At 40.8% G+C, this 27,568-nt stretch overlaps 1 protein-coding gene across 1 annotated transcript; it reads left to right on the top strand.

Moving 5' to 3' along the window:
• The first annotated feature begins 9,784 nt into the window (after window positions 1-9,784).
• On the top strand, window positions 9,785-27,175 carry LOC145435528 (phosphate-regulating neutral endopeptidase PHEX-like). The gene is made up of 11 exons (XM_080312799.1): window positions 9,785-10,432; window positions 14,605-14,839; window positions 17,081-17,299; window positions 18,103-18,159; window positions 18,222-18,386; window positions 18,995-19,078; window positions 19,327-19,523; window positions 20,288-20,347; window positions 21,778-21,963; window positions 23,437-23,564; window positions 24,219-27,175. Exons 1-11 carry the CDS (start codon window positions 10,310-10,312, stop codon window positions 25,393-25,395), a joined length of 2,631 nt encoding a protein of 876 aa, XP_080168925.1. The 5' UTR covers window positions 9,785-10,309; the 3' UTR covers window positions 25,396-27,175.
• Window positions 27,176-27,568: the final 393 nt, after the last annotated feature.

Here is a 27,568-nt window from a genome sequence, read left to right on the forward strand (position 1 = left end):
CTTTTTTCGTCCACCAGTCATCTATAATAATGTATTGTATGTGTATCGCGGTAAAAAAAATTGAGGAGTCCACAAATGCTTCCGGTTTAGCGTAAGTGTTCCGCATGTTAGCAAGTGTTATGAGCCACTGGTTTACATCGTACTAGCATTAATGTGCAAAAGGTCAGATATTCTTTACTTGCTACTTTGGTTATCCGATCCTCAGAGCTTTCCTATCCATGCAGGTAATCGAGATAGGTAAGCGAAACTGTATGATTTGCGAAGGAGCGATGCGCACATTTCATTTTCCAGCGCGCGCTTACTTTTTCGAATTGCTCCTTTGCCAACAAACACGCGTAACACGATCCATTCGATGACAAATGAAACACACTTAATGTCAAGTGATTTTCAGTTAATTGGCGCATAATTTTCTAGATTCCACGCAAAATCTGAGAAATGGCGGTGCCTTTCGGGTAAATTACCTCACTTTCTCTCATTCGCGGCGTTTCGCATTCTGTCTCGAATGATTAATCTGCGCAATATTCCCAGAAAGGATGGGACACTAGGCCGCGCCGCCAGTGCACATTTCCTTGTGGTGTTAGCCGCACTGCAAGATATCAGATTTCAGTGGCAAACATAATAATAACTTGAGCACCAACAACGCATGTCACAGAGAAACCATCAAACGACTTTGCTAATTAGCAGAAATCTGAAAACGTTTGTCAATGCTATAAAGGATACGAGGAATGTTTCGGAAAAATAATTCGATACTTCAGCACCTCCAGAGGTGATGATGTGATGATGCATTCGCGAAATGATTTAACGAGACGCTGTATGTCATTCGCCAATCCCATGACAAACTGTAATATGGAATGCTGTCAAATGCATGTCGGTCCCTAGTTTTTGTATGGATTGACTGAGTCGCGTTGGTTCAGATTGATGGATATTGTTTTACAGGCATGATGCAACTGCCAAATGTTATCTTTAAATCCGTGAATGGTAGCGCGGATTTTGTAGTGCGTATACATGACTTCTTCTGTTTTGGTGTTGTTCCTGGGGCATAAACCTTTCTATTTCTTAGTAATACAATGGCTAATTGGAGTCAGTTAATTTCAATAGATGTGGTGTCTATAATTCGTATCAAGTATTTGGAAATTCGAATAAATCTTTGCGGTATCGAATGATGTACTCGTAATTAGGTCTGGGCAAAATCGAGCACCTGAGTGATTCGATTCGGAATCACGTAAAATGCGTCGAGTCGAGTCGAGTAATCGAGTATCACTCATTATGACGCCATAGCAAAAAATTATTTGTCAAGTTTCAAATATGTACATTTTAAGCGACCACAAAGAATATAATGCCTGTTACCCTTCATATTAAGGATACTTTGTTATTTTTTCGACCTTACCGATTTCATTGCACTTGGTGACAATATTGTGGGATTATCATGACTTCGGAAATGTGCTATTCCCAGTAACGTTCGTAGCTTTGCTACGATACGGCCAATCAAGGTTTCAAGGCTTCAACAGTGAAATTAGCATAAACTCGTTGATCGTTGATAAAATCCTCGTTGATAAATCAACTTTCAGTGGTGAGGAGCGTATAATTTCAGTACTCGAAAAAATCGTTATTTACTACTCGACTCGAATCCTTAAAATCAATACTCGATTCGGATTCGAGTACTCGAATCATTGTGCCCAGCCCTACTCGTAATGCATGTCTGCGGCTTATTGTCTACTTCAACGACGGCATGGAGCGCGTGCACAGCTCATCTTTACGACATGTAGCCATAATAGGCATAGTTAAGTATATTTCATAAACATCGTCGAAGTCTGGTTGGAATACAAAATGGAGCAGGTAGCAAGTAAACATTTATTTCACAATGAGATAATGGGCAGTTTTAAGCAGATGAAAGCAACCGAACAGTCCCTTCTCACGCTGTGTCGATATGCATATGAACTTTTCGAAATGTGCATTTTGCACATATACGAAAGCCATATTGCACGCACAGGCATCACTCTTACGAGTGAAATTGTGATAACAACCAAACGAAATACTTTTTGTATCACCATCATGGAATGTATTTTTCTACATTTTTCTTTCAAAATGGTCACAGAGATAAACCCCGCAAACTTGTTTGTCGAACACTAACCCCCTAATCAAAAGGTCGCTCATATTGAATTCGATCCTCAAGGTATAGATGCACTTCCGTGTAAAACGATTACGATGTTCACTCAAAAGTACCGACGTCAGGTTATAATACTGAAGCTTGATTTTTCACGTCTAAACTTTTGAATTGTGTGCAGTAAAAGAGTAGCAAAGTTTACGGAACGAATGCATATTCCCATATTGAAAATAGCAAGACTTCAAACGTTGCAAGTAAGCAGCACTCATACACGAGTGTTCACTACAAGAACACCTACAATTACACAAATGAATATGCCTTCGAGTGGTAAAGGGGGTGGAAATTTGCATTTGAACTATTACATTCTTAAGGTAATCGCACAATATCAATGAGGTAGGTATTAGTAATGACTTTCCCATCGCCACTACAGCTTATGTCAAAAGATTAAAGCAATGGGTCCACGTAGACACAATCTGGTAATGCGATTACAGTTAGTTGATTCGCGCGCTAATAACAGCGATAGGCCATATGCTGTAATTCCACTAAGCTGTACGCCATCACGTTGCCGCTATGTTTTCTTCACAGAAGGTAGCGGAAAATGATCATGTCATCCTGCCACTACTATGTGTGCCCCGCGTAAGTACTCGTCAGCACGGTGAGGTATGTTAATTGGCATGGATTTCCCATGCACGCGGTGACATTCTTTTAGTGCTGTTCTTCTGATTGTTATCCCTGTCTTCAGTTGCCATTCTTTATATTACGAAGATGTCCTTTCATCCCGTGGTCACCCTCTTCGATGTGGATGTTTAGTGGAAACGGTGGGACGTCACATTCGCTTTTAGGGCAGAACCATTTCAGCTGAAACAGTAAAATGTAAATCGATTTTCAAGTTACTCAATGATACCATGATACAGTCGAAACCACATACAGTCGACTCCGCTTACGTGAGACACCGGATAACCTGGACAAATGTTTTTTTTTTCGTCAAAAGAAAAATTTCACGTGAAGAACTCCTGTTCATACGGACACATGATTGCAATTCCTATCGATAGATGCCACAGTACTTCGTTGGTTTGAAATGAGTCATTATAGTAAAACGATGACGATTCATGTAGTAATTAAATCGACAATGAACTGATACAATGTCGTTTCAGCTTCATGGTCATATTTAATTGGGTGCGATTGCGTGCATCTTGTAGAACAGATTGGTACAAAAAGTAATGCAGAAAAACATCTATTTCTCACTAAATTGCACGAAGAAAATGTAAACACCCTTTCATTACAGTTTGGCAGTTCATTGCGTTTGCGAGGATATCAAAATGTACTATAATTGAGCCTTATATAGGTGTGCTAAACAGGATTTGTTCAATGCTTCCGTATAGAAATACTGTGTAATACAGCTAACCTGAAGGTATAGTCAATGTGTGTTTTATGCAATCTGTACCGATTAATGCAGTATGGCGCAACTGCCACTGATTTATTACGCAACAGCACCGTATTTTGAATGCGTTATGTGCCTTTCAAGCACGATCACGATGCGGAGAATTGATATTCAGCTTAACTCAAACAAAGCCTTCTTCGCTTAATTCAGCCAAAAGTGAGCGGAATCAGACTGTCCTAATTAGGCGGAGTCGACTGTACTGATTTGGGACATTCTGAATTCAATATGAGATTGTTTTAAGAGCAAAATGATTTGCATGGCTAACTTAATCGTATGTGAGATGATATTCGAATCAAAAATAGCATCTTCACAGCGAGGAACACACAGAGTTTGCTTTAAGTACTTATACTGTAAAAGCCAATAGTGTGGCGTACTCACTAGCCAGAATAGTAGCATTTGCGGTTGAGTTGTTCTCTCGTAAATCTATCAGTCAAATGTTACGCTCATTAGCTCATGCCCTACAGAGGTGCGATCAAACGTATTTGTAAGTTAATTGAATGAATATATATCATTGGTACCGTGCATTTTTCGACTGGTCGCGTACATAGTCATGAAGATGTAAGAAAAAATAATACTGGCTTGATTCCTTATTTCCAAATTACCAATCTAAAGTCCAAGAGATATTGTTGCAGTAAAAGTCAAAGTTTAGGCATCGTGCACATGATTTGGGGACTGAGCTGATTCATTAAGAGGGTGAATTCGAATCAAATACTTTTTCGAGACATAGCAGCCCAGTTATGACATGCAATTGCCCGAAATATCGGCGATGCCATTATTTGTCGCTTATGTTCATTTATAAACTATCAACTACGTTAGGGCACTTGTAAGTCACCTATACCTGTCCACATGCCTTATTTTAAATATGATATAGTAATTCCTTAGCATTCCAAAAATAATCGCACTGCTGAGAATCTTTGGCGGTGCAGAGTTAGGGAATTACTGATAGCCTATATATCAGTGGTCGGGAACCTATGGCTCGCGAGCCATATATGGCTCTTTTGGGTATAAGATATGGCTCTTTGCCAAATATTTATTTTTGTGTTGAATTGATCAATATTGCAACGAGTTGTTGGTAAAGTTTAATCACGGCCAAAATAATTATTCTCCTGGCAGTACAAACATGTCTTTGAGAGGTAAAGACAATGTCGTCTTCAGGTTTAGGGGCTCGGACCCCTTCTTTTCAAAATCATCAAATTTAAGTTACTGTCACGCGGGCGGCCAATATCACTCGCGAATTCTATGTACCCGACTCGAAATCTTGAATTGCGCGATACGTTGATTAATCAAAGAGCATAGCAGACACGACGACGCCCATTTCAAAACGCAGTTTTCAAATACGCATTGTCTAACTGATCTACGTCGCGAAATGAACTGTTGTGAATGTGACAATTACAAACTCGAATTACAAACAGCGCCATAGCTATCCACGTTCTTGATCGGTAAGTATAGCTCTTATCTGTGTAGTACCATCGATAAAATGTATACGTGTAGCGCAACGTTATGTTGCCGCCGAATACTTTGAGAAGTCGATAAGTATTTAGATTTTCGTACTCAGTGTGACAGTCACATTCGATTAATATCACTTGTAAAAAATTCCAAGCTACATATGAATTGCGTTATCAAGGGTGAGACTTGGCCCGTCTGTTCTATACCTCTCGTTTCGACCTTTATTTACGAACAATAAACACCAGAGTATACTGAGAAAATATGGCGCACACGAGGAATCCCATGCAGCGAGCTCGAATTAGTGCTACCATGACGTCATCATTCTTCAATTGTGACGTAACCGTTGATTGGCATGTATGGCTCTTTGGAAGTTGAGATGGAAAAAATAAGGCCAATATGGCTCTTCAGACAAAAAAGGTTCCCGGCCACTGCTATATATCCAATTTGAGCTTACGCGCGCCTCCTGGTTACGGCTATTGGCGCGATAATTTAAATACTCAAATCTGAATCTAGTTTTTAATCTACTGGTTCGAGTCGAATACCAAGAGACCATTCTCTCGAGTACTGAAAATATTCGCTCCTTAGCACTAGCAGTTAATTTATCAAAGAGAAATGTGGTTTCAATATAGTTTTCCACTGTGGAAGTCTTAAAACTCGTTTGATCTCATTGTAACATACAAAGCATGTAGTGTGCAGTAGAAAGCTACGCACGTTAGTGCAAATTAGATATCCATGCAGTATAGTGATCAAGCCATCACAGAAACCGTCACAGATCCCAATGAAAAGAGGTAGTATGTTCGAAATAATAGAATATTATCCTTAACGTGATGCATATATTGCTTTATATTCATAGTGATGGCATAAAATGTGCATATTTGAACCTTCAGCATAGGGATGCATTTGAAACAAACGGTGTTTTAAGACACTTCACAGAAACCGTCACAGATCCCAATGAAAAGAGGTAGTATGTTCGAAATAATAGAATATTATCCTTAACGTGATGCATATATTGCTTTATATTCATAGTGATGGCATAAAATGTGCATATTTGAACCTTCAGCATAGGGATGCATTTAAAACAAACGGTGTTTTAAAACACTTTCTTCAAAACATGTTTCAAACAGTGTTATAAACAAAGGCCTTTTTAATAGAAAACAAGATTGTGATTTTTTAAGTTGCGAAATTATGCCCTAATTGTGTGAAGACTTTCCAGAATACATGTTGTATGAGCCTCCGGAAAATTACCACCCGATATAGCAGTTGAATATTCGCGACGTGATGGCTTAAAAAAACAATAAAAACACGTTTTAAAACAAGGGCCTTGTTTTAAACATGTTTTGTTTCAAATTGATTCTTCTCTCAAATGCAACCCTACTTCAGCATCAATCTTATTCTTATGACGTCATCATGAGTCACACTCGAATCGAATCCTAATACTCGATTCTGATTCGAATCACTCAGGTACTCGATTTTCCCAAGACCTTATCTTGATTTATTATCTCATAGAAGTGATTGAAGTGCACCCGAAAGTTATTTTTTCTTGTCAAAATTAGGTACGGGAAAATTAGTAATTCTGCATACGACGTAGAAGTCCTTTACAAACAGAAGATTCCAGTGAGTAACTGGGCTTTTGAGCAGTCATAAATGTATGCTTGTTTCAACTACAGCTACAGAGCTCATTGATACGACTGCTGCTCCGGCTCCAACTCCGGCTCCGTTAAATACCTGCGTGAAAGCTATTTGTTGGCTTAGCCAGTCCGTCTCCGCTGTGAACATGTGACTGTTCTGCTTTCAAAACCCCGCCAACGCAATTAGTTAGTAAAGGAGACCCGACGATGCAACATTTACTACTTTTGTGAAAGGTTGTTGCCAAATTATGTGAATTCAGTCTATAGTACCAGAATAGCATCTTATGAAGTACATTGGAGCTGGAGCTATCCTACAAGCTTTTGAATTTCTCTTGGAGCATTGGCTCCAGCTCCAACTACGGTGAAAATGCACGGCTCAGCAGCTCCGGCTCTTTGCTCTGGCTCCACCTCCAAAGCCGTGGTAAGTATTGCAAATAGATAAAACTACTTGGTTGCGCCGGAAACGTATATGACTTCTTTATTCTTGACATCTGGTGCTTCTAGACGCGCGATAAATATATTTTGAGCTTGATAAGGGGGTGTCAAACAACTTTTTCAACTACTGATTCTGCTAATCACTCCTTATTGATTGCTAGGCTCGAAAGCCATTGTGTTCACGGTATTGCGTTGTATCTTTGACGAGTCGTAAAGAGCACACTCTGACTGTTGCCGTTGACATTGCATGTGCTTGTCGCCTTTTCTTCTCTAGATTGCTGGTTCAGAAAAATGATCCGTTCCGGTTAAACTGGTGAGCAACTTCTGCAGTCGGCGCCAGCAAACACGATAGCTGACATTTCTCGCGGGCAATGTATACAGCCAATATATCCAACTTGAAGCATGAATATCTAAATTTGAGATTGCTTCTTAGTGTCCTCTCGTATTATATTATTGCGGATCAACAAGATACATTGCTTGTCCGACAAAGTCGCGTCGTGGGACGTATGTTGCCAAACCCTGAGTTACGCCGTTAGGAGCCTAACAGTTCCCTCTTTTCCTAACAAAAAAATAACGGAAAAATATTGATCACTCGTATCTGAGTCGAAAATTTATCCCTGTAAACTTAGAGAACGCGTATCGTCGTTGATGTGTCACGGGGAGTTGCAAATCGGAAACAATTGGTAGTGAACACTGAACAGGGTATCGACCTTTACTCATCTAAGGAACACTCGCGCTGATCTTTAAGCGTTCGCGGAACCCCAAATGTCTGCTCAGTCATTAAAACAGACAGTCCACCACAATACACATGTAATAGGTTACTATATATTACTGATGCACACAATTACGTTTGCATCAGCAAAGTGTTGAAAGAAAAAAAACATGTTCAAATTCATATTCAATTCAAATCAGTGGGACTTCTACTGCTTCCTGTAATATATCAGCTGAGAAATGCGAGGCTGGGCAAGGGTCATCGTATTGTTCGTTCAAAACAAAACAGCATGATACAAATTGCTTAATCACATATGAGCTTATAAATACTGCATGGACAGTGGACATATAGAATCGTCATTCCAGAAACACGGGGTTTCCATTGCGAATGTCAACTTCCCCAATACGACTTGCCACCACCACAGTCGCAATTTGACTACAGATCGGCCCTAGTTACCTACAACCAATGGATGCCAAGACAGGCCTCTCATGACAAATCAATGCACCTCTAGCTAGAGAACCCTTGAGACTGTGCCCATAGAAAGGCATGGTGTCCCTGGATCGCCGATTAAAAGCGCTGGTATAGACATTGTTGTCATGAATATCACTGCCGAACATTTCAAGTGCTGTAATTCTCGAAATGCAATCAGTAATGACAGCTAAGACTTCCAATGACTTTGAAAATGTTGATTTAACGTAAGGTGTCGCTACTAAATTCGGTTGCTGTACATTTCCAGCTGCCTCTTGGTCCCCATCTGGTGAGCAGCATAGAACATCACCAAATATATGAGTAGGATTACGAGACTATGTCTTGCCATGCACTCACATCACTCAGAATGAATAGACTGATCAGTACCTCGAGAGGTCGGAATGATCTCGCAATCTGGATATCAGCGCCAGCGTGCAGAATAGTGTAATAGGTTGCAATGATTGTGCGGCCCAGACACCCACTAGGTTTATATAAAAGCGTATGCATGCGATTCATGTTCACTGTTCATGTTCACGCACGTTTTATATGTATTTATAAAAGTCCTACATTTTACATCACACAGCAGCTTGTATGCCGATATGATTCCAGGCGACTTAATATATACCATCTCCACGTATAAATTTATGACCTCCTTCAAACCGTGCGTTGCGACACGGATGATCTCGTGTCGTCCATTATTGACGTGATTGACCGAACGTAGTCAGGTCACGACAGTTGTATCCAGCTAGGCGACACGCATGTCACACAATTAGGCGTAAAACAATTAATACACTGTTGCGAGTAGATAAGGCGCTGACACTTCGGAATTAAGTTCACTAAAATAGGATTAAGCCTTCCAGGTCACTATAGATGAATCAACGCCTGTTCGGATTCTGTGACACCGAAACTAAACCATGACTGGCGTTGTAACATGTCGGTTGTTCACTATACGCAATTATTGACCATGGCTCAATATTCTGAGAAAAGTTTTAGTTGTAGAGCAGTGGTTTTAAACTGAGGAACGAGTATCAGTGGTACGCGAAATCATTTGAGATGGTACGAATTAAATGCATGCAAAATTAGAGTTTTAACCATAGCGATACCATATGTCCTCTTTCAAAAAGATTTGTCCTCTTTCAAGAAGATTTGTCCTCTTTTTTCGATAAAATTAAAATGTCCTCTGATGACGCTCAAATGTCCCCTTTTTGCGCATGGCGTCATCGTATATTCCAGTTTTTATGTCTGGTAGTGAAACTTGACAGGAGTGTCCCCTTTCTTGGACCGAAACCCTATTTTAAAAGATCATTAACGTATTTTTTTTCTAATTCAAGAACCGTCTTCCTCGAATGCCTAGTATAATACTTTATGCGTCATCCGCCCAGATCCGCTTGTGGAGAAGAAACAGTCGGAACTATCAAACTGAATCGTGACTTGTTGGTGTGTGTTAAATAAGTAATCAGGGGCGGATTAGCACATTTCTTTCGAAATTTCCGGGCCCACTTATTTCCTAATCCGCCCATGCTAATAATCCTACGAATATTTGTAGTTGAGTTATTCCGTTAATCTGTTGGTACACAACAAAATCATAAAACCTCGAGGCAGTACGAGGCGAGGAAAAGATTGCGAATAACTGTTGTAGATCATCCGAGATTTTGACTTGTGATAGGCAATTCTTATTGAAATAAATCGAACCTCATTAACCATCGGAGTATGTTACTTTACATTACCACGATGTCAATGAATGACAGATTTACATCGATCTTTTATCCGCTTCTGTGCGTAAGGACATTTGCAGATTGTACAGGTACACCCCTACATTCAACCAGAATAAATGTTTCCCATTGCTGAATATCACTTTCCAGAGATATTTTAACAATTTCAGCGAGTAGGCCCGCGTCTCGTGTTACAGTTATTGTTCCAGCGCGCATTGGCAAGAGAGCCACATTGTTGTGCTTGAAACACCACGTCCGGTTGCGAGCGTATGGTGCCCACGCCGACTGTACAGGGTTGCTGATCGGATCATACCGGTGTAGTTAGTGTCGAGTACTGGCTACAGCTGGTGGACGTGTGGCGCGATGTGGCTGTGGAGTGTATTTACGCTGGTTTTGGTAGTGAGTATCGTTCGGTCGACGGATTTCGAAAGTGAAAAAGACTACGACAGCGAATTTGGTGAAGAATTCGATTATCTTCAAGAACAGGTAATATGAGTTAGTCGTTTAGCAAGGGCTTTTTGTCAGAAGTAGAAATAGACCTGTCTCTACAAAACTGGTTCACCGTCAACCGCGATAACGTCCGCAATCAGAGATTAATCTAGGGACAAGCTTTGAGATTGACAAGCTCTGCCTGTACTATATAATCCAATCTAAAGTAAGGTGTCCATATATTAATTATACAGTGCACTGTACATATCCCTTCGGAACATTTACTGTCTCCTCTAAATGGAACAATTAAAATGTCCTATTTTAGGTGAAGTCCTACTATAACTGAATAAAATAGCGTACATTAATGGTAGGTAACATCCAATGCTGGTGCGAGAAACGATTTTGAAATTATATGCCACCTTACGGATCACTAATCACGACGACATCATAAGTTACGTTTCCTATTCTTGATACGCGATTTTAAAATGACTTCACCAACCTTGACCAAAATGAAATGTTGTACCTTTCTCGCTCAATATTCGCAGAGGTACTTGAAGTGGTCAGCATTACTATGACCCAAGTAGGTCTGGCAGATCTGAAGCAAGGGCGTGAAAAGTGCCAGAGTAAGATATTTGAAAGCATACATTTAGTATAGTAAATAGGAAATGAGTAATCTATTTATGTAATATCGAGATGTAAGTTCTCGGCCACATCAAATGAGTGACGATTCCATTTATTGAGCAACATTCGAAAACATATTCTTCTGCCAAGATACAGGGCCTCGTCTCGTTACGTTACGTCTCATCTCGTCTCGTCACGTTAAGGTGATAATTTGATTCGCAAAAGTGATTCGAAGCAATCCCAAAACCAATCAATACTGTACAAATGCCAAGGTGCAAAAAGAGTGGTTTTGAGTCAAAAACTATATCGATTGAGTGAATAGGAAAAGTCGGCAAAACGTACTTCTACTACATAGAAGTATTGGAACATGTAGAAAAAATGCTCTAGATAGCAACGCCATTATTATTTATTCTTTGTATCACATAACGTATTGAGCGTTGTCTCAAATGTCGTAATAAATGATTTCAGGGTGATTTCGTGTAACAGTTGCCTAGTAAGCTTTGTAACTTTTTTTTATTTAATTAGTGCTTCAAACAGATATCAGACAACTCCTTTAATCGAGTATCGAATAGATCAGTAGACTGCGAATATCCAGGTCATAACCTAAACTGTAAATGTTCAGAGTAAACTATAGCAAGCGATGCTAATCCGAGAACGCACCAAGGCGCAATATTCTCATGCGCTCATATTCCTATGACGTAAATCACAAGTCCATAAACTTTGGTATTCCCGTTTCTGTCACATCTATCGAAAAGAAAATTCCGGGTGTGAATTTTGTACGTCTAGAAAATCCCACTATTTGGTTATTCGTCGCGGCAGGCCTGACCATCTCGCGGATCTACGCGGGAAGTTGTGGAAATGTTGTTTCGGCTGTTTCAATCCTTAGACGGCGTATGTCCAATTACGTTCACTACCACTTGTTTCGGATCGCGATCTCTCCATGAAACTTTACAAGAAATTTTCCGTTGACGCCATGTAGGTAGATGCGCACTAATAGCAGAAATTGCAAAATTACCGAAATATTACCGATGCAGAACAAATTTAGTCGATGAGAAACATCAGTCAACAACTCTACATCATTGTCGATAGCTATAGTTAGGTATGACTCATGTCAGTGGTTCCCACCTTTTTTCTTCATTCCCCACTTCATATTCATTCCGAGCCTTAATTCCCCACTACCCAAAACTCCTATATCCACTTTAAAATAGGATTGCCATATGTTGAGATGCTGAAAATGGGAAACTTTTTTTTATAAATAACCGCCAATCGCGCATGTCTCTCCGTAAATATGTAGATTGTGATGTATACAATGTTTAACAAATGCGTCTATTCCCCCCCCCCCCCCCCGATACCATTGAGGTCTTCACAACTGGGGAATTCTCCGCCGGTTGGGAACCACTGACTTATGCTATTACTTCTTATGGGGTTGTCGAGTTACCGCAAGTATAATATGGCCACGTTCGCAGTTGGACAACACCTGCAGAAATATCGCGTAATCTATCATTAATTGTAATCGGTATCTCTTACGAGAAAATTCTCGTTTTAGAAAAAATATGATGTAAAATTCACGCGTTTTTTACAGAATGGGAGAGTTCCAATTTCTGTTGAATTGCAACGTGAAGCTAGAGCTATCTCCGCCAATATCAAACTTTCGCTATAAGGTGACCTGTGTTCGTTACGCATCAATAGATCATTGACCTCACGATTCTGTTAAACTGTTAAGTGTCCCTAAATATCTGCGGCTGTCAATCATGCCAAATTTTAATTCTGGCTACGAACATGGTTGCATATTTAATGAATAAGGCTATAGTCAGATGTCTGAGTAGCGAGTACATGCGTTTTATTGTGTTTCTGTATATGCAGTCTTGTACATTGATATAGTAAAAATGGGAAACGAAGGCTCGAACTGTTTGGATACCTCTGCATTAGGGCTTCCTCATGTAATTGTATTTGTAGAGGCTGTAATTTCAATCGCCGATAATTACCAGCTAGTTAACAGCATCAAATGGGAACAGCGCAGTAGAGCTTGAACGCATTTTATAATCATCGGTTAACCATATGAAAGGAAAGATATCGATATAGCAGTGGTTCTCAAACTGGGGGATGTGACAGCATCTGAATGGAACGCGAAACTCCGTTCATCTGAAAAAAAATTCGCGCCTGGCGCGATTTATACAAATTTCATAATTGTGGCTCTATATCTACTCCGAATTTCAGATGCCATCAAACTATCCGCTGGGGTTTGTAGCATTCTGGTTGCATTTTGCATATCATAAAGGGGGGCGTCTCTAAAATAGTTTTGCATTATAGGATTCTCCGGAATATGGCGTAAAAGTATATAAAATCGAAACTTGGTGCGACGGATTTCTTCCCAAATAACGTCCCGTAACTTCAGTCACATTACTGCACTGATTTTGAAACTTCTGACCTTGCTTATACATTTTCTTCGTAATGGTCACATTATTGATGATTCCCGATCACGCAGTCAAGTGCTGTCCCTGTGTGCATACTGTTGCTACGCGGGCTTGTAATAAAGCCCCTCACCCATGATCATAATTTGCGACTTGGTAGAAGTAGCCGTTGACGACAGTTGAGAACAAGGAATGACATATCGCCATGCACCATTTTTCAAACTGGACATTATGACTTAATATGATCCACTACGTCACAATGGATCCATGAAGTCACGTCATATCTTAAAATAATCGACCCCTGCCAACTGTTATCCACCCCTCTCAAATCTTTATACTATAATCTTGATGGATATCTAGGTGCAACAAATGAAACTTTTTATCACTCTGCACTATATTTGGTCATTTTTACCAGGCCGATATTCCTTAATATATATCCGTCGCTGTCGACTTGTATCACGGCCAATTTCAAGGCATTTTAAAACACCGCTTACGCCGATCAGACGGCGAGGAGAAGCCTGGATTAACCTCCGCGACTCGGGTAGTAATTCTGGAGTCGACCTCAGCCGGGCTCGAGCCCGCAGCCTATTGGTGTTGCCAGGGTTGTAACCAAGTCAAAATTAAATCTCACTTTTATAGTTTTGATTCGAGTTAAGACGTGTATCATTTTTAATTCAGTACCGATCCAAGTCCGAGTCCAAGTCGGAGAGCAGTGGGTTCGAGTCACAGTGGTTAGACTCTCGTCTGAGTCCAAGTCATTGTCTTCACTGTCTACTTTCGAGTTCAAGTCATGTTCATTGAAATCTTTTCTAAACCTTGCTTGATATTGATTGCCGTGCATTGACAATATATTAATTTACTTCACTTTTAATAGTATCTGGTCCTATTTTTTATTTACTAACACTAAGAAACGAAATACCAATAATTTGGTAACTTTCATATTTATGGAAATCACAATGAAATTACTGTATTGGCCGTCTGAGTCCGAGTCATATGACTTTGTCAAGACATGCGCCTTTTGACAAATTGACTCAAGTCGAGTCAATTTCCGTATTGAAGAAAATGACTCGATTCAAGTCGAGTTACCATCGAATCGAGTCATGAAGCGAGTCATTACAAGCCTGGGTGTTGCAGCTCTGGATCATACCACTACGCCATTTCATCCCCATAATCTGACTATATTTTGCGATATACCAGAACGAAGCCGATGAGCATTACTTGAAAAATCAAGATCAATGGTCCGCCGTCGCCAGCGATCTCTTTCTCGAAACGGCAGAAGATGGGGATGAGAGTGACGAGGAGGAATTTGAGAATGCGCTGTTGGAAGAGATACGAACCGATTGGGCGGAACAATCTCTCGAGACTCGCATTACCGATATGTTGCGGCAGTACGAGGCCGAGTACGGCGTTACGAAGCTAAGCCACAAAAAAGGTGAGCGGTTAAATCTGTCGTAGAATAGGCGAGGTAGGTGTAGACGTCGGACAGGGAAATGTTCGTCGGGTCTAATTGCTGTCGATGGAACACAATAGTTTTGTTCGTCATGTGACAACTATAGTGGCTCTTTTTGTGGTATTGGTGGTATTTCTTGACTCCTGCGGTCTTTGTATCGATATTCTCTACTACTATACCAGTACACCACGTCATCTCGTCACCACATGTCGGAAATCGACAGACGATAATCTATAATTTTGGCTCCGTTCGGGAAATAAACCAGCGGGAGAAAAGTATCATTGACCTATGTTTTGCATTTGAACATTTTGACGGTATATATGGCCACTACAACAATGATGAATATGTGACGTCGCGTTATTAATCGACAAATCATATGAATCTGAGTTGAACTCTGCAACTATAGCATTCGTCCTGCTATTAAGTTCAAATTTATCGAATTTAGAATGTTTCTTCAAGCATTACCCGTATGAGGTGTCGTGTGGTCCGAACTAACTGCTTAATATATAGGGACGAATCGGTTTGATACCACTAAATACCCTGATCAGACTTCCCTAATGAATATTTATAGCGAACGGGATATATATAAGTCAAATTTATCCGACGGGAAATTGCCATAGCAGCTGTATTCGTGCTACATTGCACTCTAAACAAAAACATCCATATGTCAAAAACCCTACATGCACCGTTGCGTGCATTACATGTCTACGTAAATAGGCGTAGGCCTATAGTATTGCATCATTCTCGAACAGTGAATGCGTAATTACCCAGGTTAGTAAATTTCATTCGTATATGGCCGATAAGTCGTAATCTATCGGACTACTGTTTTGATAGATAAGTAGGCCTATTTATTCGCCAATGCCGAGATTGCACGGAAATGATGTGAATATGTACGAAATCAACTTTGGGATGGAAGTATATCTTGAATGAATTGACGCTAGGACTAGCCTGTATTGAACTGACTACATTTGCACTAACTTTGATTGACCAGTAACGTATATCTCTTGATTTGCGACAGTACATGGTTTTATTTCAGACTTGGTTGAGGTTGGAAGCATGCTATTTGGGTTATGGATTGATAATATTGCACTGACTATGCCGTCCATCGCCATATATAATATGCCTGGGTGTCTAATGCTCACAGGCAGCTATATATAAATTATCCATCATATTGTCTTCCTGCTTCTGTATTTATACATATATTTCTACCAACAATAGTATAAACGTCATGTAATCCTGTATCACGTTGAGAATGACGCATTTATTTAATCAGATATGTGATTTCAATAAAGACGCAGTGGCCCTTTAAAGAAAATTGTATCATAACACGGTTTGATTTCTTAATATGACCCGATATGACGATAGCTTTCTACTAAGGAAGCTATCCTTTATCACGTTACTGCAACCAATCTAGATCCACGACTGTAGCGCACTTTAAACGTATTGCGACAATGGTGCCATTCGGTGCCTTTCGTATAACGTTTTCCAATATACCCACGGTTTCAGTCTCGAGTTACAGGAAGCATTTACCGAACAATGTAATACGCCGGAAAGTCTATGAACGGTCATATTTCGAAGGCTTCTGGAAATATATTGCGTAATGTGGGATGAAGCAAAACTTTCTCATGGGGCAGATATCATATTTGTTTCGTGACGGCGGCCCATTTCTTGCCTATGCTTATGCGATGCACTGCCTTAGTAATGTATATAGCCTCTACTACGAGCTCATCAAACTCAACCACCAATCAGCGACAGAATCAGATTGGATTTATCCTTGTTTATCTCATCAATGGCTGCAAGAACATCTCGCAACAAGACAGCGGTAACAAGATTCACGCTAAATGACAACACGTGCGTAACTAGAACAAAAACTTGACTACTCAAAAGACGGTAGTTAGTTGGCCGTCAATGAACTAGATTGGTAGTTTGTATGATCCGTTCCCGAGCTGCCTGCCAATATACAACAAGAACCAAATTTGTACTACGCGTCTGTAACACACCGCATAATCGTATGGCGACGATGATCCTAGTTTAACCCTTCCCATTTGGGTCTGAATACTGGTGTCGACCTCAGTCAGACTAGACCCGAGGACCCAGTGGAGTTGCAAGGTCGGCGGTTTTCTAAATACCTCCCTATGCGCTCATGACACTTTCTTGTTCTCCATCCGTATGAGCATTGGTTTAATACAGATCAGTTATTTAGCATCGTTTATCAATTCCCAGGTGGATGCAACGCTTTTCGGGGAAGATTACATTCGAAGCACAGTTGCCAGGATAAGAAAACATTCTTAGGAACAGTGAAGGTCTGTCACGTCACCTGCAAGAAAGGTTACCACCTGAAGAAAGCGATCCCGCATTACGAATTATGCGGATTGCCCACGAAGTATAGATGGACGTATGAGCTTCGCGGGTATCGCGTCGCTGGAGAAGTTTGCTTGAAAGGTGATTGAATCTATGCGGGGTATTTGCTTACCTGCGTATAGTTTTTGTTCGTAATATTCCATTAAAAGCCAAATCAGCTGTTCGTGCTGTTACAAGGAAGCTATATAGCTATCGTGCGATATTGGTGTACGGTGCAGTACCAAAGTATTACTAAGATAGAATTCTTGTGGTAGTGTCTAATTACCGCCTACGTCTTGACGGATCAAGGATGTCACAGCCACATCCCCGGCTTACATTAGTAAATAATAAAGTCTATATAGATGCAGATAACAGTGGCGTGTAACGCTGAATGAATGGTAATACAATGATATACATTCACTCAATTATGATGGAGAGTACCCTATCTCTATCAGATGTTACGTCACTCCACTCAAAGTCGAGCAAATTTCGTATATAACAATTTCCAGTGGTTTTCATAAAATTCATCCGCATGCTACTTCGGAGCTCTTGTTAGGTTATTAAAATAACGGTAACGCCTTGAGTTGAAATTCGTTGCAATATTTGCATGATCCACATCACAAGGATGTCTAGCCTACTATCTTTTGCCTTGCTCAGTCACTTACAGCATGTCATGAGGGAACCAGGTAAATGGCACTTTCTAGTACAATATATTGCATTCACTGTTATTCCAATGGGTGTAAATTAGTCAATAAACTAATCCTTGTTGTATACTACGGTCCTGATGGGGTTCTGTACCACCCCAGGAACATGACAGAATTGTAGTATAAGTGCGAACAGTACCCACCGCACCCCTGAGAAACATCGATAAAGTTTATAGTTGATGGTTCTATTTGACTTTTCAGGGAAGCAGACTAAAAAAATTCCAAAATCTTGCACGGATCCATACTGCGTGGCGACAGGTCGGTAATTGTGCCTTACATGAGACAACATAAATGCTACAAATAGCATTCTCTCATTACAGCGGCGTACTACATGAATAAGATCGACTTCAGCGTGGATCCCTGCAATAACTTCTTCGATTACAGCTGCGGCAAATGGCTTAAAGAGACGCCGTATCCTGCCACAAGCAACGGGAGACTGATGACCTACTCGATTCTAAGATACAGGGTCAAAAAAGACATGGCAAGTCAGTATCACAACGGAACTTATGTGCCATATGCACGCTATTGCTACGACGCATAGTTTATCGCTTCGGTTCGAAGAATTAGGTCGCGAGTCACTTTATCTGTTGGCCATTAGGCCACGATAGCCAGTTGATAATACCGAACATCATTCGCCATTTCGGCTACTTCAGACAACTCTCATATTCTTGAACATATGAAACCAGGCCGAGTCTAGATCGTTAAAACATATCTGTAATTTGTGAGGCTACGAAGCCGGGTGATCCATGATAAAAGTTTGCATAGTCCGCCTTCGTGCCGCTTTTGTTGCGGATTGTGGACTCTACAGATTTAACTTGACGACCTTACGCAGAGAAAAGGATTTCCATGAAGTTGTACGATCTCCCTTCTGAAGCCGCGTTTAAGCTTAATTTGACTGTTCAAATTCGTTCATTTTTATATAGAAGGATATTTTGAATATTAAAGATAATTTAGCAGTATTTCAGTTAGTTTGGCAATATTTCACGAAATATTACGCACCCATCAGAGCCTTGCCGCAGTTGTGAACCCTGGTGATTTGGAAGAACTCGATTGCGTTTTGCTATTGTCGACTTATTGTATACCACATTTTCAGAGGTTCTCTCGGTGCCTATCAAAAAATCCGATATATCTGCGGTGAAGAAGACCAAGACAGTGTATCAATCGTGTATGGAAACAGGTATGGCCACATCGATAATAAAAATTCCCGATGTCATCATTAGGTATAGCACTGGAGCTATCTGTTTTGCTACGCCCTTACAGAAATGAGTGCGTATTCTCATCTTAATAGAGGTACACGAAAAAATAACCTACCCTTAAAATATCGTTGTATGAATCAAGCACCTCAAGTATGTGAATTGCACAGAGCACACTCTTTTGGCTTGAGTTTGTACACAAGACTTCAAAGTAATCCGTCTTTCCTTACAGCTCGCATCAACGCCCTTGGTTCTAAGCCGCTGCTCAAAATATTGAAGGGCGATATCGCCTGGCCTGTCCTTGATAAAACCTGGAAGGAATGCGACTTTGATTTCGCAGCGACCTACGCTACTCTGAAAGGCAAGTTCAACAACGACATCATGTTCACGGTCAGAGTTGGACAATCGTTCGGTAGCCACGTTTTGCAGGTAAGACAGATACCATTTACTTTCCTACATTCTCTCTGTAAAATTCAGCACGGTTATTGAAAGATACCTTCATGAAATGCTCTGGTATAGCCTAGTAGTGTATATAGCAGGGTGGAAAGTTACAAGTCACAAGGTTCCGAGTCACAAGTCGATCTTACTTTTATAGTTTTGACTTGACTCAAGTCGAGTCATTTTCAATTCACCACCGAGTCAAGTCCGAGTTCAAGTCAGCTAGTAAAGGGTCGAGTCTGAGTCATTGTGTTTTGATTCGTGTCCGAGTCCAAGTCATTATGTTCACTGTTCCGTTCAACCCACTTTTATCAACTCTGCTTGAGTGATATAGAATGGCTCGCATTCATAATATCGTAATTTTCCTCAGTCTTAACAGTTTCTAGGCCTATTTTCCAAGTAACAGGACTGATATACGAAATACCAATAATGTGCTAACTTCACTAGTCTTTGAAGGTACAATGAAATGTCTGTCTTCTTGGCCGTCCTGGTCTCGAGTCATACGACACGGCTGGAGTCATGCATAATGACTCAAGTTCAGGTCGAGTCAATACAAAAATTGACTCGAGTGGAGTCATTTTACGCATTAGAAAAAATGACTCGAGTCAAGTCGAGCAACCAAAAAATCGCGACTCGAGTCATTACAAATCTGGTATATAGTTACTAAACGCTTATTGTAATAAATAAAGCTGAAATGAAACTATCCTTATAAACGCTTTGAATTGTCGTCGGTCAAAGTTATTATATTATTTCAGACTTGGAAAGGAAAGACGTCGCTGCCGTACCAATACTATATCTTCGACAGATATTCCTCGGTGAGCAAAGCTATAGAGTTTAAATGCAATTTAATACATAAATACATGAAGTTTTGATCGTGCTATTCTGATAACCCATACTTCCCCGTTATTAAAAAACGAATCGGGTCAGATATACGTTGAAGGGGGGATAAGTGAGGGGGTCGTGATACATCGTACCGACAAAGACAACAGATAATTGAAATCTGGTATGTCAGTAGTTTAAAAATTAAATGTGGTTGAGGTGTCGCATATATTGTTTTTAGTTACTCGGAGGTTTCAAATTTCGATTTTGAAATGCAGAGTGTATCTAAATGATACGACAAATGCTTTGAGTAAAGCCAGATTGTAAAGTATCAATGAACAGATGGATTTGTTTAAAATGTGATGTAACCAGTGCAAAAATCATCATGCTTGATCAAGCGCATATCGAGCTGGGTTGTTCTTTTCAAAATGAACCGACATGTGCGATTGTCATAAATACATTCAGTTACCATAGTAAAGGGGCTATTTCGCACAGCTGTTATGACAATCTCACGCGTAAAGGTGATACAAACATACACCAAAACTACATGCTGCATTATAAACGATAAGCACAAGACGTTTTGATGTGAAAACTGTCAAGCAGTAATGGATGTAATCTAGAAACATTACCAAATGATATAAACAATGTTTACAAGTGGACCATTCATTACGTGGCGCAAGTAGTCGAAGTAGAAGTTTATACAGCCATCTTTGTAAATAGTATCATATAAGTATAAATACAATCCCAGATCGTGGTTTCACTTCCAATAAAACGGAAATTCACATGGTCTACAACAGTGTTTCCGAACCATGTCGCTAGCGCCCCCTGAGGGAATTTGGATTTTAAAGGGGCGGAAACACTGAGCGGCGATATGAGAGGCGCTATGACATCACGGGGCGCCAAAGATAACGGCGCTACGCAGTACAGATGATAGTAGGCCTATAGTTGTCATGGGGTTACAAAGTTCAACTGTTCTATTTATGCTTTGGATATCGTTGGAGATTTCATTCATTCTTTCCAAGCAAAATTCATCAATTCTCCAAAATTTCCGTCGCATCCGTACTCAACAGATATTATAAGAACTTCGATTTGATCCCAAAAATAGTGCATACAATTATTAGATGGTCATCATGCGCGATTCCGGTGAGAAATATCTCCAATCATCAAGCCCAAGCCAAAAAATATCGACCGAACTTGGACGTCTACCCTATCATCTTTAGTACAGTATTTAAACTACGCGGGCGTCAAACCATGAAAGTATCCAAAAGAGGGCGCTGTCAGGAAAAGTTTAAGAATCACTGATCTGCAGATTCACTATTATGCAATCAAACACTTGATTCGATGATATGATGCTGATAACTGTCTAAGCATCTTCAATGTACAAAATCTGACACTAATCCATCCTCCCGTCGTTTGATATCTTCAGAAAAAGGACGCGTACTTCTCCCTGATGAAGGACATCGCGGTCATGCTTGGGGCTGACCGGCAAACGGCTGAGAGTGATATGCGGGCTGTGCTGGACTTTGAGAAACGGATCTCGCTGCTGAAAGCTCTTGATTTGGATTTCTATTCGCAAAGGACTCTCGCACAAATGAACATGGACATACCGGGAGTAAGTCTACCTTACAGCGGTCGGTAGATTAACATGGCGATTAACATATCTTACAGCACACAATGAAGCGCCTTGATTCGGAACATTTATGGGGCGTGTAATGGCGCTTCGATTACGTGGGCCGTTTCGCGCAGTTGATGCGTTTTGTGTTTCGACAAGATTGACACTGTATATCAGGGCGTGCAATTTCTGCAGTCGGCGGGCCGGACATACGAAATTGAAGTACTTGGCGGGCCGGATTCCTGAATCGATACATTAATCGTTTATTCATCCACCTATACTATGAATAAATCGTATTTAATAGGGATGGTGTGAACCTCTGAAAGGTTCAGGCTCGTGTAAACGCGAACCTGTTTGAAAGGTTCTGTGTGGACGATAATGTGAACCTCATGACGTCACGTGAAATCATATTGCTAACTCCCACCCTACATTTCACTGAAGTGATAGCCTCGCGACGACTCAGGCCACATAATGCCACAATGCTGATGTACATATATTCACGGTTCAATCATCCCCAAATGTATCAGCCGGGGCAATCAAGTGATATAATAATCCCCTAAAATCAATATCTTTCGTCGCTTTACCAACAATTTCGACGAGGACTTGCAAGGGAATATAAACCTACGCCTTGACGGTCGAGGCCAGGCCGGACATTGTATTCGGCGTCTGAGTATAATTGCTACGTTAATATTGAGCAGAGTGCAGAACGGGTTTCTGTACATGCTACCGATATTATCCCTTTCACAAGTCACACAACAGTAGCCAACATCCCAATCGCACTGATATGGTTTTCATGATACAATAAAAATATGAAATCAAGATTGACCCCGTACGCCTGCTAGATTTTTAACATCAGACAATGATATCAATTTCATTGATTGGTTGAATGAGCATCATTCGCTGACTACCTACATCTGGTGCATTTCGCTCTTGATGTTTTGTTATTGTGGGTCAAGCTCGCAGCAGAGAGACACTAAATATTCACAAACGGAAAGCTGGATATTTCGAGGAAACTTTTGTAACAAAGCAAATAAAATATTTGAGATTATCAAAGTTGCATGCTCGTTTAGTGCTGATCTTTTTACGCTACCAGCGCCATGCATAGAGTGGCCCGCAGTTGAAATGCAATAAATTTCAATCAAAGATGTTATAATGAGGTGAAAATTGTACAAATGAAAAAGGTTCACAGTGCAGAACCTACCTAGGTTCGTTTGTGAACGTGAACCTCTAAATTTCCGAGGATCACACACAGAACGCGAGCGTGAACCTTGTTTGTAACTATGCAATCTCACCGTAAGTTGTACAATGTACATGTTTGATAGTTCGCGTAAACAAGCGCGTCACCGAGTTAACACGCGAAAATTACCTTCTCTTGTAAGTGTGCTGCGAGGGTGTTATATTTTATCTAGTGTGCCGCAAGCTGGCGGGAACCAACGGATTTAACTCCCGTATCATTTCGTTTACCATTTTCAGGTTGATTGGGTGAAATTATTTGAGAAAATGATAACGTCTGCGCCCGTGTCTTCAACGACCTTGATCGAAGTGTGGAACGAAAACTATCTGCGTGACATGATCAAAATTATGGCGAGCGTGGAGAAAAGGTGAATCACGATTTGCACCCGTGCGACTAATACCAAATCAGACACAGTTTCATTACGTAGATGGAAAATACGCGTATCTGTCAAATCTTCACCATCGGCGATATCTGCAATCAAATTTTGCATTCACGCCCATTCCTATGGGTGAAAACGAATCAAATGCACCTACCCGTATGCAGATATATATCCTGGAGCTGTACCCCTACATCCTGTTCACTTCCACCCAAATCTATACTCACGGCCTATATGTGTCAAGACGGCGACTGTGTGCGTTTTAATAGCAATTTTATCACTCTATTAAAACAAATGGCCTACCCATTTATTCAATTCAACAGATATCTCTATTTGGGTTTACGAAGAACACTACGTGAAGTGTTTCTCTATTATTCGTAGTAGTGACTGGACATCATTCTTACGTTGTATGCTAATTGATGTGAGACTGTGGTAGTTTCCACACCGTATTTAACGTTAACTTGAAAATTAATATAACTTTATTAGTTACACGACCGATCGGAGCTCTGCTCCTCATCTGTGGCCCCCACAGAAATGGCAAACCACCACTTGGGGTCACGACCCCCCAGCTTGGGAAACCTTGCTGAAAGGTGTACGCGAGGGCTTTCATTGCATAATATCCAACATTTCGTAATCTCTTCGCAGAGTGGTTCAGAATTACATGGTGTGGAGATTCGTGAAGCACAGAATCACCAATCTCGGCCGCCCGTTCCAAGAGCGTTACCTCAAATACAAGCACGCGATGTACGGGACCAAGGCGCTGCACAAGAGATGGTACTTCTGCTCCCAGTATATTATCTACGGTATGAAGGAGCCGGCCGGCAAAATGTTCGTTGACTCGTACTTCAGCTTGGCAAAGAAAAAGACAGCTGAGGAAATGTTCGGTAACATCAGAAAAGCTTTCATTTATCTTCTACACAAGGAAGTCGATTGGATGGACCCAAAAACTAAAGCGTATGCTAAAGAGAAGGCGTTAGCTTTGGCGTATCACATTGGGTATAATCCAGCCATTTACGAAAACTCCACCTACATCGACCAGCAATGGCAGCAAATGAAAGCCCGTAAGCACGATTATTTCGGTAACGTGCTTCGTGTTTTGCATGAGATATCGCAAAACGGTTTTTCCCAATTGTCGCAGCATTACAACGTCCTCGCTCGCAGCGTGTTCACCACCAAACCAGAGGTGGTGAACGCGTTTTACAGCCCCGAGAAGAACAGCATCACGTTACCCGCGGGAGAAATGCAGTACCCGTTTTACTGGGGCGATAAATTCCCGAAAGTGTTCCAATACGGCGCTATAGGCACTATTATGGGCCACGAGACCACGCACGCTTTCGACAACCACGGTGCGCTGCGGGATAAATACGGAAACCTGAGAAACTGGTGGTCACCCAGTTCGTGGCGCGAATTTCACAAGCGCACTAAATGCATGGCCAACCAGTACAGTAATTACTACTGGTCTGCGGCTGGAGATTATCTGAACGGCCGTAAGACTTTGAGCGAGAACATCGCAGACAACGGCGGTATACGGGAGACTTATCAAGGATACAAGTTCTACCTACAAAGCCACAATCTCACCGGCGAAGAGCTAGAGCCATCTACCGGCCTTACGAACGATCAAATGTTTTTCGTGGGTTTCGCGAACGTGCGTTGCGCGAAATACACGCGCAAAGCGGCGCGTCACTCGCTAGCCGTGTCTGTTCACAGTCCAGGCAGGTTTCGGGTGATTGGCTCGCTGCAGAACTTCGACAAATTCGCGAAAGCGTTCAATTGTCCGGCCAACTCGTACATGAACCCGAAAGAGAAATGCATCATATGGTAGGACCTCGGCATGAGATCTTACATCATTACTATTAATAGATAACAAAATTAGTGACCACGCTAAGTGATCCGAGTGCTTGAATACAAATCGAGTAATATTTATATTGATTCGAGCGAGTTACAGTGAGAGATAAATTTTGAAGTAGTAAAATTACCCTTGATGACTTACATGTAGTACAAAGCGGTTCCATACTATTACCGAGAATGCTATTACCGAGATGGACATTACCGAGAGTGCTATTACCGAGAATGGACATTACCGAGAACGGACATTACCGAGAATGGACATTACCGAGAATGGCCAATGCCAAGAACCTAAAGCTTAACGTAACGGACGTTGTCGAGAAATTTATACGTGTGAATCGATACCGAATGTGGCAACGCCGTGATGCACACACACGACCTGCTCATATGCATAACATGCCTGCAATGCATATATTGCATTCTCGGTAATGTTCATTCTCGGTGGTGTCCATTCTCGGTAATGTCCATTCTGGGTATTGTCCTTCTCGGTGGTGTCCATTCTCGGTAATGTCCATTCTCGGTATTGTCCTTCTCGGTAATAGCATTCTCGGTATTGACAGAACACCGTACAAAGCTACTCTCGTTATTAGTGGTTGTCAAACTTTTTTAGACACGCCCGCCTTCATGACAGTGGTAAATTTCGCTTTTCGCGGTGTCCCATACTTGTATTACTACATAATGATATGACTCGAATACTCGACCCGACTCGAAGCCTATAATACTCGATTTGGAAGCCAACCACTCGGATTGTATAGTTTGCCCTGCCTTGTAGACAAAATATGTAATCATAGACGATATATTGACTGTTAATGTCACTGTGTTTAGTTGCTATGATAGTTGCAGTCGGAGTTTGTTGGCATTCTGTAACGATATTTGCCTTTTGCGGAGGCAAATTATAAGGGACACTGCGTTTTTGCCTCTGTTGTGACGGGGGATAATTGTGGGGTTACGCGCCTTTGAAATTGTAACAATATGCATGTATAGAATCTACAAATCATATTATATGAGAATAATCCCATGTTTACACTGCTTTGCAATTACTGTATTATGTACTGTTTTAGTAAATGCTGTGCTAAGGACGATTCAAAGTGAGAATGTTGAAGTTAATGCGTGTTCTGTGAATTGTGTTTCTTGATCGTGTTTTGTGTGTTAATATTTATTTATTATTGAATAATGACAGCCAATATTTACCAACCATCGTAGACCAAGTAGGTTTCACTACTGTAGAACACCTACATGACGTTATCAGCTTTATGGATAACTACAAAAATGAGGGTTTATATTAACATACAATGACGTCATCTACCTAATAACTTGGCCTCAACGAAATCACCAATGCGCTCTGTACTAATCCAACTTTTGCAATCATAGATTGAGCGTCATATTCATCTGTCCATATTGGCGAAATTACCGTATGTTGAAAATTTAGTCCTTCTCAGATTTCAATTCATAGCTTCTTTTTTGCCTACAACATCCTCTGTTTTCTTGGCGAAATAGGTAATTCTTGTTTTATTGAGGCCAAGTATAATTGCTTCGATACATAATGATCCCTGTCGGGATTACGTGCGGATAATAAGATGACATGCTTCAAATTTGAGGCTCTATCTTGGTAATTTGAAATACCACAGTTTTCAATTTTATTTTCGGTTTATTTCATGTTCATATTTAGATTGTATATTTACGCAGCGTTTGAATATTTGTTCCTCGTTGATTGCTGATGATAAATCGTGGAACGTTGATGTGCATCATTTGCGAAATGAGTGTTTGATGTGACACGTTGTGTGTACGACGTACGTCTACGCGATGCAGTTTCAATTCAGGTAGAAAATACCGAAGCAATGGTGCTTATAGAGTGAACATGGCCGAAGTTTTAGACAATAAGTATCACAGGCTGAACTTGAAACGGTTACCCAGCACTTTCCTGCTTTTATTTCTGGTCACCTATAGAGAGAAATATTGGGCATTCTTCATGGGTCGTACATTTGTAACTATAAGATAATCCTTCACGTTTGTTACTTGGAAGGTGAATTTATTGTCCGAACCAGCTGGAGTTATAGTTGGTTGCCGACAAGATAGCGTAATAGTGGAGCGTTGAGCTCCTTGATCGGTCGTGGATTCCATCCCCTGCCGATTCAGAACAATGACGTCGA

The sequence above is a fragment of the Botryllus schlosseri genome, chromosome 3 (assembly GCF_051294905.1).
Source record: "Botryllus schlosseri isolate E-star chromosome 3, Bs_hap1, whole genome shotgun sequence".
In the NCBI taxonomy this organism is placed as follows: Eukaryota; Metazoa; Chordata; class Ascidiacea; order Stolidobranchia; family Styelidae; genus Botryllus; species Botryllus schlosseri.

Excerpts from the sequence above, each read along its gene's own strand:
- LOC145435528 (XM_080312799.1), top strand. The coding sequence starts at position 10,310 with ATGTGGCTGTGGAGTGTATTTACGCTGGTTTTGGTAGTGAGTATCGTT. Across the intron at positions 19,079-19,326 it reads TCAATCGTGTATGGAAACAG|CTCGCATCAACGCCCTTGGT; the intron begins GTATGGCCACAT and ends CTTTCCTTACAG. Across the intron at positions 21,964-23,436 it reads TGAACATGGACATACCGGGA|GTTGATTGGGTGAAATTATT; the intron begins GTAAGTCTACCT and ends TACCATTTTCAG.